We start from the raw sequence: 12,712 nt of genomic DNA on the forward strand, positions 1-12,712 counted from the left end.
AAAGTGTGGTAACTTAATGAGAATGAATTGGCCATAAAAATCTTCCTGGCTTGTCACTTCCCAGCGGAATAATTGGCACTCCTTAGAAACTGTTTTATCGAGGGGCACCTGGGTGGCTCAGTCATTAAGCATCTGCCTTCGGCTCAGGTCATGATCCCAGGGTCCTGGGATCGAGTCCCACATCGGGCTCCCTGCTCCGTGGGAAGCCTGCTTCTTCCTCTCCCACTCCCTCTGCTTGTGTTCCCTCTCTCGCTGTGTCTTTCTCTGTCAAATAAATAAATAAAATCTAAAAAAAAAAACAACTTTTACCGAGTGGAGTCTACAGCTGAGTCTAGAGTGGTGACAACAGGGAGAACTGTGCCTTGCTGTGAAGGGACTAAAAGTGCGCATCCCAAACTCCACATGAGAGTTCTCCCTTCCCTTCTGTTGTCTGTCCCGTCTCTCAGTTTTCAAAGATCCCTACCAGTTCGAGAGTATGGGATTCCAAACTGTTAACTAATTAGGGAGTCAGAAAAGCCTCAGAGGACCCTTGCTGTGTCAGAGGAAACACATTGTCCTCAAAGCAAAGTACACAATTTTGATTCCATCAGTGAATTTCTATAAAGTCAGTACAAATGTTACCCAGATCATCCTCTTGCAGAGGATGTAAGAAATGTAAACTTTACCACAGTTTTCATCTCCTAGGGAACCTCATGTTTCTGGATTAAAGGACATGCTGTGGTGGGTGAGGCTGGGAAGGGTGGGGATGAATGTAGGCATCAGTCCTAGATCAAGAGTTTCTAAGTATAGAATGTTTTTAATCATCCTCCCTAGTGGTCTTGGGAAGGAGCAAGCTTTTTTTTTCCCCCCCATATCTCATGTTAGACCGAGCCCCAGGATAAACTGGAGGCGATGTCGTGAATCAGTGTGGGGTACAAATAATATGCTCATTTATCCAAATGGCAGCCGCAGTGTTCTGTCCTCTCCACGTCCTGTATTTTCAAAACTATCATATTCCATGCTTTGTATCTGTTCTATCTCTTCCAGGCTTAGCTTGAATAATAAATTGGAGCTTGGAGTGAGATATTTTCCCCTGTTGGCATAGTTTAGAGAATAACTTTTTTGGACAGTACCTGAAGTGAAAGAGAGAAGGATACAATCCGTATCTAATTTTTACCCGAGAACTAAGAAAACAGAATTACTTAGTGACAGTATTACTCGAGAAGCCAGTCTTATCCCTCCCGCCGTTCCCTTTTCTTAACCTGTTCCCTTCAACATCCACTGTTTCTGCTTCCTTGCCAGACTCTTACTCGAGCAGGTCAGACTTGATTCAGAGCTGTGCCTTTGTAAGGAAGATCATCAGAATCATTTTGCTCTGGAATCCTTGTTCACAATGTATTCAGCTCAGCACTGTGGTTTAGGGTGTAATGTCAGGCCTGCTTGAAGAGTTGTGGATCATCAGGAGACCTCACGTGTGTCCTATTATATGCAGTCCCTAAGCCCTTTGGGGATGACTTAGAAGGACTTCTGGAATGCTTAGGGTCATGTTTCCCTCACCAGTGTGTGGATAGTTCCATGTAGGGCAGAGGCTAAGTCTTGAAACCCTATGAACATCAGCCTGGGAAGACAGGAACCGCCACCCTCAGCCAGCTGAGAGCCAGTGAGCATGAATTCAGCTGTGAGGATGACAGAGGACTTGGTGAACTGTGCCCCACTGGTGGCTGTTTTGCCACTTGGAGACTATGTTTAAACCTTTTGTCAAAGAGAGCAATAGGTCCATTCATAGTGCTCAGAGGGAAGACTTTTTGTTCTCATCCAATGGGATGAAAAGATACCCGTTTTCCGTGAGGGATGAAGTGAATCTCAGAGGCTTGTGGCTAAGATAGTAGCAGTGGCATGAGGGTAAGTCTGACTACTAAGCCCAGGCTCTCCCTTCATTGGCCTGGCATTACTGTTTGATTGTCATGTCCCTGCTGAAGATATGAGTGAATTCTCAAGAACCTGCCAATATTGGTTAATGATAGGGAGAAGACCGTGTGGTATCCTTCATTCCATGTGTGAAGCAGAAAAGAGCTTTTCAGAAGTATGTCTCGTGGATGGTAGTGATCCCTGCAGCTTTCTTTGGGCTTGATGAGTCGGGAGCATCTTGTCCAACCTAGAGATTGAAAGGAAATGAGCGATAAAGAGGATGCAAATCGGTATTCCTTCATGTACCAACACGGAGATGGCTTAGTACAAAACCCAATTTAATTCTAGGTACACAACATTTTGCCTCCTTGTTACCCAGCAATTCTAGGAAAAGTTATTGTATTTACACAGAAAGTATCAGCAAGGTGCATTTATTTATGCATGAGAACCTACAATTGGTTGGACCCTATAACCCACTAGCAAAGAGCCCATCCACCCCTTGCTTGACCCGTTTGCCTTGAATGGAAAAGGCTACTTTGGATCCCAGTTGCACAGGGATTCTACTTCGTTTCTTGAATCAGACCCACACAATCTCACTATGTTTGAAAAGGGACAGAGATCTGAGTCTCTGTGGGCCCAATATTTTATACTAATCCCATTTCGCTCTTGGTATATCTGATTCCATGTCCCATCTGATTTTCTGTGTTCTAAAGGCTTAACTATTTTTTATAGATTTTATTTATTTATTTGAGAGAGAACACAAGTGGGATGAGGGGCAGAAGGAGAAGCAGGCTCTCTGCTGAGCAGGGAGCCCAATGCGGGGCTCGATCCTGGGACTCCAGGATCATGACCTGAGCTGAAGGCAGACGCCCAACGACTGAGCCACCCAGGCGCCCCTGTCTAAATAAAGTCTTAAGTCAACTTCTTTGAGAGAGGTTTGGGGAAAGCAGAGGGAGCTGGAAGAAGGAGTGACCACCCAGCTTCACGCACTCCTCAATTTCATTCTTTCAGAAAGAAAATTTTTTAAGTAGGCTCCACCCAACATGGCCGCCAACATGGTGCTTGAACTCATGACCCTTATATCAAGACCTGAGCTGAGATCAAGAGTCAGACGCTTAACTGAGCCATCAGGCAACCCAGAAAGTAAATTTTTTTTAAGATTTTTTTTTAAGATTTTTTATTTATTCATTTGACACAGAGAGACACAGCGAGAGAGGGAACACAAGCAGGGGGAGTGAGAGAGGAAGAAGCAGGCTTCCTGCAGAGCAGGGAGACCGATGCAGGGCTCTATCCCACGACCCTGGGATCATGACCTGAGCTGAAGGCAGACGCTTAACGACTGAGCCACCCAGGCGCCCCAAAGCAAATATTTTTAAATGAATATCCATTCTATACCAGGGACTGCTTCAGTACTTTGGATATATCTGTTGGATACATTCTAACAAGGAACCAAGGAGGGAGGAAGGAGGGTTGAGGGAGGACAGGGGGAAGCAGACAACAGTAAATACAGTAAACTTAATGTAAAGATTTTATTTGTTTATTTGAGAGGGAGCACAAGCAGGGGGAGCAGCAGGCGGAGGGAGAGGGAAAAGCTGACTCCCGTCTGAGCAGGGAGCCCGATGCAGGACTTGATCCCAGGATCCTGGGATCATGACTTGAGCTGAAGGCAGATGCTTAACCGACTGGGCCACCCAGGAGCCCCAACTTTATGTTATTTTAGAAGGAGGTAAGTGCTACTTAAAAAAAAAAAAACAAACTAAAAGCAGAGCAAGGTTAGGGAGCAGTCTGGGGGTGTAGGTGGGCAGTGGCTGGGGCAGTGGCTGGGCAACCTGCAATACAAGCTGGTTTCCTTGAGAAAAGAAGTGAGCCAAGGCTTGACGGAGGTGGGGATTAGCTAAGCACACACCTGGGAAAGCAGTGATCTAGGCAGAAGGGGCAGCTAGGGTAAAGGTCCTGAGGTGGTGTGAGTGTATCAGACGTGTTACAGTTTTAGAGGAGAAGCAAGGAGGCCAGTGAGACTGGAATGGAGTGAGCACAGGGCAGTTGGAGATGAGGAAAGTTCTAAAGGTAATGGGGAGCCTTGTAAGCTACTTTAAGGTCTTTGGTTTTTATTATGATTGAAACGGGGATCCATTGCAAGGTTTTGAGCAGAAGAGTGATGGATGGCTTTGTTCCGAAAGGATCACTGAACGGCTCTGTTAGAAATAGACTGTAGGTAGCCAAGGGTCAAAGCAGAGAAACCTGTTAGGAGGAGGCTATTGCAGAAACCCAAATGAAAGATGCTGGAGACTCAAACCAGCTGCTGAAGTGTTGAGACACAGTTGGATTCTGGCTGTGGTCTAACTAACTAACTAACTAACTAACTAACTAACTTCACTTGGCTCCAGAATTGACCTAATCTAATTCACACACTGGTTCCTATTTTGTTTCTAATGGTCTCTAATCATTGCTTATTGAATTAAGGTCTGTAAGTCCTACTTGACTTTTCTAAATCACTTTCCCAAGTCTTGATTAAGTCCATGTGAAATGATAGTTCTTGACTTCAGAGGCCAACAGCCACAGTACCAGGCACTGCACGTAAAATTACAGAGGAAGGAATAGTCCCTGCCTTCAGTTTAATCAGGAAGACAGTGTTGGCAAAGATCGGCAGAGACGGAGAGCCAAAAGGCTGAGAAGGAAAAACAAGGAAATTATATTAAATATTTCCAGCATGGTGCCAGTCACTTCCCTGAAGTAATAACGTATGTGTTTCTGAGACATGAGATGGAAGATAAACAAATCTCAATTTGGACGAGTCACATAAGTTCTTTGTGTTTTGGTTTCCTCATCTGTAAGATGGTTATAATAAAGTAATTCTTGGCCTACCTATTTCACAGGGGTAATGGGAAGATCAGAAACAATAAAAATGAGGAAACAGGTGTGAAAACACTGCGCACCGAGTGATATTGTGATTGAAAGAGAAGGAAAAAACCTAGGGATCCACAGGGATAATGGTATTTCAATGTGGCATGTCTTCCCACCTCCGGGGAGCCAATGTTTCAAAGTCTCCTTAATAGGCTTCATCTGTCAGTGTATTTTCAGTTCTGCTTAAGCTTTGAAATTAATGTCCATCTATGTTGGCAGCTCTTTTAGGTCTCATCTGCTAGGTAACTGAGCATTAAGGTGGAGCACATCTGTAAATACAACCACTCCATTCCCAGTGATGATGGAATTGCGATATTAGTTTTTCATTGGCTAAGGATATTTGAGCAAGAATGCCCCCCTCTCAGGAGATGTACAAACTCCAAATCTGTGAAATGGATAACTTAGCTGATGATGCTTTGCTTTATTACAAAATAATTTATTTTACATAGGGAACATTAGATACAGTATATTTAAATGGAAATCTCTCTTGGAGATTATTCTGTAATAATACTAGCAGGTCGAAAGGGCTTATTTGAGAGGCCTTACCTATTGCTGTTGAGTCCGTGCTTCAGATCTTTTTTTTTTTTTAATATATTTTTTAAAGATTTTATTTATTTATTCATGAGAGACAGAGAGAGAGAGAGAGAGAGGCAGAGGGAGAAGCAGGCTCCCAAGGAGCAGGGAGCCCGATGCGGGACTCGATCCCAGGACCCTGGGATCATGACCTGAGCCGAAGGCAGATGCTTAACCATCTGAGCCACCCAGGCGCCCCCTGTGCTTCAGATCTAAACCTCCCTTTATATATCTAGAAATGATATCATCTAGTCAAATCTCTCATTTGTAGCTGTAGAAACTGAGCACTGGAGAAATTAAGTAACTTGTCAGAGATGATAATTAATATCAGAATAAACACTTGTTTGATGTTATCCCTCCTACACCCTAGTTTCACATGGGGTAAACAGTCCTTAGAAATTGGTTCACACTAATCAAATTCCGAGGAGCCTAATCTATATACTAAAATGACATTTAAAAAAACTTACATAGAATGTATCCATCAAATGGATCAGGTAGGATTTTTCTCTTCTAGGGATCCTGTTCTAAACATATAGGTTCTTTTGAAATCTAATTAGAAAGTCTAGATTCATATAGAATCTGAGCAATAGGAACTAGATGGTATAAACTATATCAAAAGTGAAAAACACCTAATGAGTCATCTTTGTCCACCAGAAAGAAATTTGGGGATATTTATAGTAGAGGATCTTTTCATTGGCCCAATTGCATAAACAGTAACAAATAGTCTCCATCTGACATTTTTCTACATTCCATGTTGACCCACATCTTCTAATGACGGTGTTGTAGTATATTATCATCCTTCCAGTTTCAAATTCCTACTTTGCTCTGGGAACATTTTCATAAACTGTCTTCTGATTGTTTCAGGGACATCCTTTTGTGCAGACTGATGTCAACCATAGTGTGGTAATTTCAGAGGGCATCTCTTTTATGACCTTGTATATTTGACCTTTTATTTAATTTTTATTTCTATCCTACTTGGTGTCTCTCACATCCTGGTATTCAATGTAAATGTAAATTCAGAATTGGCAGTTTCAGACTTATAAATGGAGTGATATTTCAAAAGTCCCTTTATAAGTTGGTTGTTTGGAATTCACCATTATTACATAGAAACGTATCATGAATGTTGATTAAGTCCACAAACTAGCCAACAAACATCCATTTAATCTCTGCACATTTCAAGTAGTACTGGGTATTAACTTACATTCTGCATTGAGGAACCAACCACCATGCCGTGAAGGAAGGAGGAAGAAACAAGCCCAGGGCAAATTTTGGAATTAGGTCAGGTTGATCTCTGGCGTCCTTCCACCCCCTTAATTGCCCAGTTTCCCTTGTTCCAAATTCCTAAGAACAAGTGTCCTTACTTGCCCAGAATCCTACAATGCATAGCACTATATCCAAGAAAAATCCATCCTGCACAGAGTGCTCTAGACTTTAGAATGACTTAAGTTCACTAATATTGACACTTGCCATTGGTGCTTCAAGGAGGGGTGTCGCATGTTAGGAAAACAATCTGGTTGAATTACTTTACGTTAATATTGAGTAACCGAAAACCCCCAAATGCTGTCAGAATTTTTTTCAGTTTTTAATAAGAGGTGGTTGTTTTTTTCCCACACAAATCGTTACCATATAAACTTTAGAAAGTACAATAAAGGGAGTGAAAACATTCATATCATGTGAGGATATATAATTTACTGTACCTAGAATTACACCTCCCAAGAATCTCTCCACTTATTTCCCAATCTCTAGTCCTCTAAACAGACCATAGTTTTTGAAGTTTTTTTTTTTCCATTATCCTACTTGGGAACCCCCAGTTTCTCTACAAGTGTTAAGTTTTATTTTATTTTTCCAGCAGTGCAGCAGTGGCATCTAGGGGATTGCCTATATGTAAAGGGAAACTGCCAAAATCATAAACTGCTTGACAGAAAGAATGGGTGGGGAAGGAAAGGAGGGCAGAACAGAGAGACTTAACTGATGTCAAGAACCGTTGCCAAGGGGACGCCTGGGTGGCTTAGTCGTTAAGCGTCTGCCTTCGGCTTGGGTCATGATCCCAGGGTCCTGGGATCGAGTCCCACATTAGGCTCCTTGCTCAGTGGGGAGCCTGCTTCTCACGCTCCCTCTGCTGCTCCCCCTGCTTGTGCTCGCTCTCTGACAAATAAATAAATAAAAATCTTAAAAAAAAAAAAAAAGAACCATTGCCAAGCAGCTTAGGGGGAACAGGCATTTTCCCGGTGGGGGTGGAAGGGCAAAGTGGAACCACCGGGATGGAAGGTAATGTAGCAATAGCTAACAAACCTTTGATGCAGCAGTCCTGCTTCTTGGAATGTACCAGATGGATAAACTGCAGGTACACAGAGAAGAATGGATAAGGTCATTGCTTGCAATATTGTTTGTGTTTACAAAAGATTAGAAACCAAAATATCCATTGATAGGAACCTGGTGGAATAAATTATAGTACAGGGGCGCCTGGCTGGCTCAGACGGTAGAGCATGTGATGCTTGATCTTGGGGTTGTGAGCTTGAGCCCCATGTTGGGCTTAGACATTACTTAAGGGAATAAACAAAAATTATAGTACAGGCATATAAAGGAATATTGTGCAATTGTTGAAAGAGACAAAGTCATACATACTGATATGAAACAACCTATAAGATACATTGTTAAATGGAAAAAAAGCAAGGTACAGAACAGAGTGTATGGTATGCTACCATTTAAGTTTTTAGATATATATGCCCATCTATGCTTAGAGTAGGAAGCAAATTCAGTTAAGTTGGTAATAGTGGTTCCCTAGAGAACTGGAAGATTGAGAGATTGGAGTAGGAGGGAGACTGACTTTTCACTATAAATCTGTGCTGTTTAAATATTTTACTGTCTGCATTCAAAATAAATAAAATTCCAGTAACCATTGTCAAGAGAAGACCCATCAGAAATGAAAACCCCAGCATGTCAGGGTTAGAAGGGCCCATAGAGATTAAAAAAAAAAAACAATGTTCAGGGGCGACTGGGTGGCTCAGTCGGTTAAGCGTCTGCCTTCAGCTCAGGTCATGATCTCAGGGTCCTGGGATGGAGCTCCGCATCGGGCTCCCTGCTCTGCGGGAAGCCTGCTTCTCCCTCTCCCACTCCCCCTGCTTGTGTTCCCTCTCTCACTGTGTCTCTGTCAAATAAATAAATAAAAATCTTAAAAAAAACAAAAACCGATGTTCAGAGAAGGCAACAGATCTGCCCAAGGAGAGGGTAATATGTATCCTTGAGGCTTTAGCTACCACTGAGCCCCACCTGGCTTTAAGGATGTCAGCTAAAAGTCAGTGCCTACCTCCATGTCATTTTCCAGTCTCACCTTTGCCTGTTAGAAGGGATCCAGTCTGAAACTTGGATGTGGGGGTTAAGTGACAGTTTGGGGAGGTAGTGCTGTTTCTGCGGGGAGCAGCAAGGACTCTCAGCGTCTGCTTGACCTTTGACCTTTTCTCTGAATACACAAGGTTGACTTTGACTTTGCTCCCAGAACCAAGGCACTGCAGCCACAGTCTGATTTTGAATGAATGTAGACCTTTTGGTTTCTGGAAGGAGAAAAGCTAGACAGAAAAAGAAAGCTGGTTCTTAATCTGAATGGTACCCAGCTAAACAGCTTCCATTCGTGACCCCTGTTAAAACTCTGCTGCTATACTTGCTTCTCTTTTTTTAGTTCACTTCTTCCTCAACATGTGTTTATGGTCCTAAGTATACAAGCCCTGCCTTTCCTCCTTCCTGCCATGGGTCTCAGGAAGATAGGTGACTGCGACAAATTCAGCCCAGAGAAATGCTCCTAGACTGTTTCCTCCAATGCAGAGAGGGTTGCGTGCTGCCTCCTTCTCTTTCTTCACCCTCAGTTGTTTGATTTACATAGCCATGCCTTAGGTCATGAGTGTTAATTTAAAAACTGGTTTCCAGAAAGCCTCTTGAGGGGATACATATCTTTAAAATAGGATATTTGAGATCTGGGCTGGGAATTGGGGGAGACGGGCATCTTTTAAAGGTAAAGATTTTCCAGGATGGCAAGGGGATTTTTCAGGAAGGGCCCATTCCCTGCTTTGCATGAACACATCCCTGATTCGTCTCACATCCTTTGGGAAGAACCCTGGCAGCTGTCCCACATGGCAGCTGCTCTCTCTGAGTTCTGGAAACAAAAAGAGAAAAAGTCAGGGTTTACAATTTATTGGGTACTGTTCAGAATTCCAGGTATTGGAGAGGGGGGTTGCAAAAGAATGCAGTGTCTTCTCATAGAGCTGGCAATTGGGGAGATCAAACACTATCAAAAAAAGATTTTAAGGGCACCTGGGTGGCTCAGTTGGTTAAGCGACTGCTTTCGGCTCAGGTCATGATCCTGGAGTCTCAGGATCGAGTCCCGCATCAGGCTCCCTGCTCAGCAGGGAGTCTGCTTCTCCCTCTGACCCTTCCCCCTCTCATGTGCTCTCTCTCTCTCTCATTCTCTCTCTCTCAAATAAATAAATAAATAAATAAGATTTTAAAATAATGATTTAATCTAGTACAAAGAAAACTGAGCACCAATTCATTACACTTAGGCGGTTAAAAAAGGTGAAATAGAGTTAAGTGAAATTAACTAATAAGTTAACGAAAAGACTAACCAACCCATTCCTTCAAATGCTGCTTGTTATCTCTTCTCCTCCATGTTCTACCTGCCTTCTTATTTTAAAACTTCTGAAAGTTTATTAAATGTAACTCTGAACAAGGTATCTCTTCAGGTTTCCATGGAACCACTAATGCTTTTTGGCACTTAACTCACAGGATGTTGTGAGTTTTCTTCATCTGTTAAATTTGTTGCTGCTGTGCCTTGAGCTGTTTGGCCGTGACTCTGATCAGCTAATTTTAGAGATGAAATGTTTGGACACTTTGGAAAAGCATGTTTTAAATAAACAGTTACCAGAGAGCAGCAAATGGTCCATTCCAGCCTACCCCCCTTACCCTCACCACTCCCTACCCAAGAGCATCCCCATCTGTTTGGATGTACCACCTTAAAAAAGGAAGACAGCATCTTTTGAGGCTTATGGATTTGGGAGTGGTAGGTGTTAATAATACTGAAACTGTGACAGCACCCTCCAGTAAAGAAAGCCATCTAATGGTGATAGCACTTTGAATGTTCGTTACATGAATAAGGTAGAAGAATGCATCATATTCTCTGAAGACTTCTCACCATGGGGGGCACCTGGGGGACTCAGTCTGTTAAGCATCTGCCTTCTGTTCAGGTCTTGATCCCAGCATCCTGGGACAGAGCCCCGCTTCCTGGGGAGTCTGCTTCTCCCTCTCCCTCTGCTCCGCCCCCGGCTTGTGCTCTCTCTCTTGCTCATTCTCTCAAATAAATAAAATCTTAAAAAAGGGGGGGCGGGAAGACTTCTCACCATGGAACAGCTATCTCTCTGAGTTGAAGTAAGTTACAGTCCTGCCTAGAAGCAAGAGAATACATGGGATGACTGTAAAGCGTCATCTACTGAGAGCTGGCTTTATCTCAATCTGGTAGAATAGACCCCCAAACGGTCTAGGTCTCTCTTTGGATTTTCTAGGATATTAGACTACAGAAGTACTTACCTTTCTTGCCGACATCATAGGACATAATGATTAGGCTAAAAACCAAGCACATGCTGTTAATCTGTCACAGCCCCTTCGTCTTCTTGCGAGGCGCTTGCATTACTGCCCTGGAACCAAGTTTGACCCCAGGAGAGTCTGGTTCCACCTATTTTTGCCCCATTTCCTGAAGACCCAGGAATAGAGCTGATTGGAGAGAGAACCAAATGTGCTTGTTAATGACTGACTCAAAAAGTCTTCCTCCGACTTCATAGCTGGTGCCGACATAAGGAACTGTAATTACCTAGAGGCTTCCCTAGGAGAAAGGACATATCACTGTGATATGCTTTACAAATACTTGCACATGGACACGTAGACATTCACATGCATACTCACTGACACGGGCACATAGATTTATACACTGACATAAAGAGATGTAGAGATTTCTCTTAAGGAAAACGATTGAAGAATAGAGCAGGGGGACGCCTGGGTGACTCAGTCACCCAGGTTAAGCGTCTACCTTTGGCTCAGGTCATGATCCCAGGGTCCTGGGATCAAGTCCCGCATTGGGCTCTTTGCTTGGCGAGCCTGCTTTTCCCTCTACCTGCTGCTCCCCCTGCTTATGCTCTCTCTCTCTCTCTCTCTCTGACAAATAAATAAATAAAATCTTTTTTTTTTTTTTTTAAAGAATAGAGCAGGAAACTAGAACTGAATGAGTTAGTGAACTACACTGGAAAGAGCACCGGACTAAGAACTTGGTAGACTTGAGTTTTAGCATAAGCCCTGTTATTAATATCGCCTTGAGAAAATTGCTTGACTCCTCTGAATCTCCATTTTCTCCTCTATAACTGGAGAATTCCAACCAAATAATCTCTAGAATTCATTCACAGGTGTACACATAAACTCATGTTAACATAGATGTATGTGCTAGTTTTGCACATTTTCACACCCATGAATAGACCACATTGCCATGGCTATTGCATTAGGTAAGTGCTACTGTCTGCAGTTTGGGAAGGTTTTCCTAGACAGATAACCATTGTTGTAGAGTTTTCTAACTTTTAGCAAAGAGTTTACATCTAGTGTAATACTCCATAGACTTTGTGATAACATAGGTAGGCAGATCATACAGCAGAAATGAAGATCTATGCAGATCCTCTGCCGAAGTCATGAGCCTCTGCAGTCTTCCTACTCACCGTAAATTTTCTTCATTGGAGCCAACATAGGTCTGGCTATGCACAAGAAGGTCTTGGAGCCTGGGCGCCTGGGTGGCTCAGTTGGTTAAGCAACTGCCTTCGGCTCAGGTCATGATCCTAGAGTCCCGGGATCGAGTCCTACATCGGGCTCCCTGCTCAGCAGGGAGTCTGCTTCTCCCTCTGACCCTCCCCCCTCTCATGTGCTCTCTCTCTCTCTCAAATAAATAAATAAATAAAATCTTAAAAAAAAAAAAAAGAAGGTCTTGGAGCCTGACACTCTGATAATGATGTGAAGGGAGCTTGAGGCAAGGGATTTTCCCTGAGGGAGTTCATGAGATCTGAGTCAGATCATAATTTAAATATTACCCTCTTTCCTGGCATTTTTAATTCAGGTTGAAATCTGGCTAAATTGAATTCAGAGGAAATCTTGATGGGGAAACAGAATGGAAAGAGATGTCACCAGAGGACAACATGCTGCCTGAAATGTGGAAGAAGGGCTGAGCATTCAGCCACAGTGCCTTTCACCCTTTCGTTCAACAAGTATGGTGGGCCTACTGTTTGCTGGCCACTGTTCTAGCAGTGAGCCAGACTAAGTCTGTGTTCAC

The 12,712-nt window shown here is 43.1% G+C and overlaps 2 protein-coding genes across 6 annotated transcripts in view; one reads left to right on the forward strand and one right to left on the reverse strand.

The window, feature by feature from the left end:
* ACACA (acetyl-CoA carboxylase alpha) overlaps positions 1 to 12,712 on the forward strand; it is a 294,702-nt gene that overhangs the window by 16,058 nt on the left and 265,932 nt on the right. For 2 of the 5 annotated variants that reach the window (XM_073879471.1, XM_073879475.1), the window contains exon 1: positions 3,545 to 3,613. The exons of 1 other annotated variant lie outside the window; for it this stretch is intronic. In XM_073879471.1, the coding sequence (XP_073735572.1) occupies positions 3,558 to 3,613 (56 nt within the window). In that variant the 5' untranslated portion in view covers positions 3,545 to 3,557. Of the gene's footprint in view, positions 1 to 3,542; positions 3,614 to 12,712 lie in introns of those variants that run through there. 2 more of the 5 variants (XM_073879476.1, XM_073879473.1) reach the window with 2 other exon arrangements.
* CUNH17orf78 (chromosome unknown C17orf78 homolog) lies at positions 8,679 to 10,990 on the reverse strand. The gene is given in 4 exon segments (XM_025851019.2): positions 8,679 to 8,877; positions 8,879 to 8,918; positions 9,416 to 9,511; positions 10,939 to 10,990. Coding segments are annotated over 4 exon segments (387 nt in total).

This window comes from Callorhinus ursinus, unplaced genomic scaffold (assembly GCF_003265705.2).
Source record: "Callorhinus ursinus isolate GAN/ISIS: 27379988/994484 unplaced genomic scaffold, GSC_fseal_2.0 scaffold34, whole genome shotgun sequence".
Taxonomy (NCBI): Eukaryota; Metazoa; Chordata; class Mammalia; order Carnivora; family Otariidae; genus Callorhinus; species Callorhinus ursinus.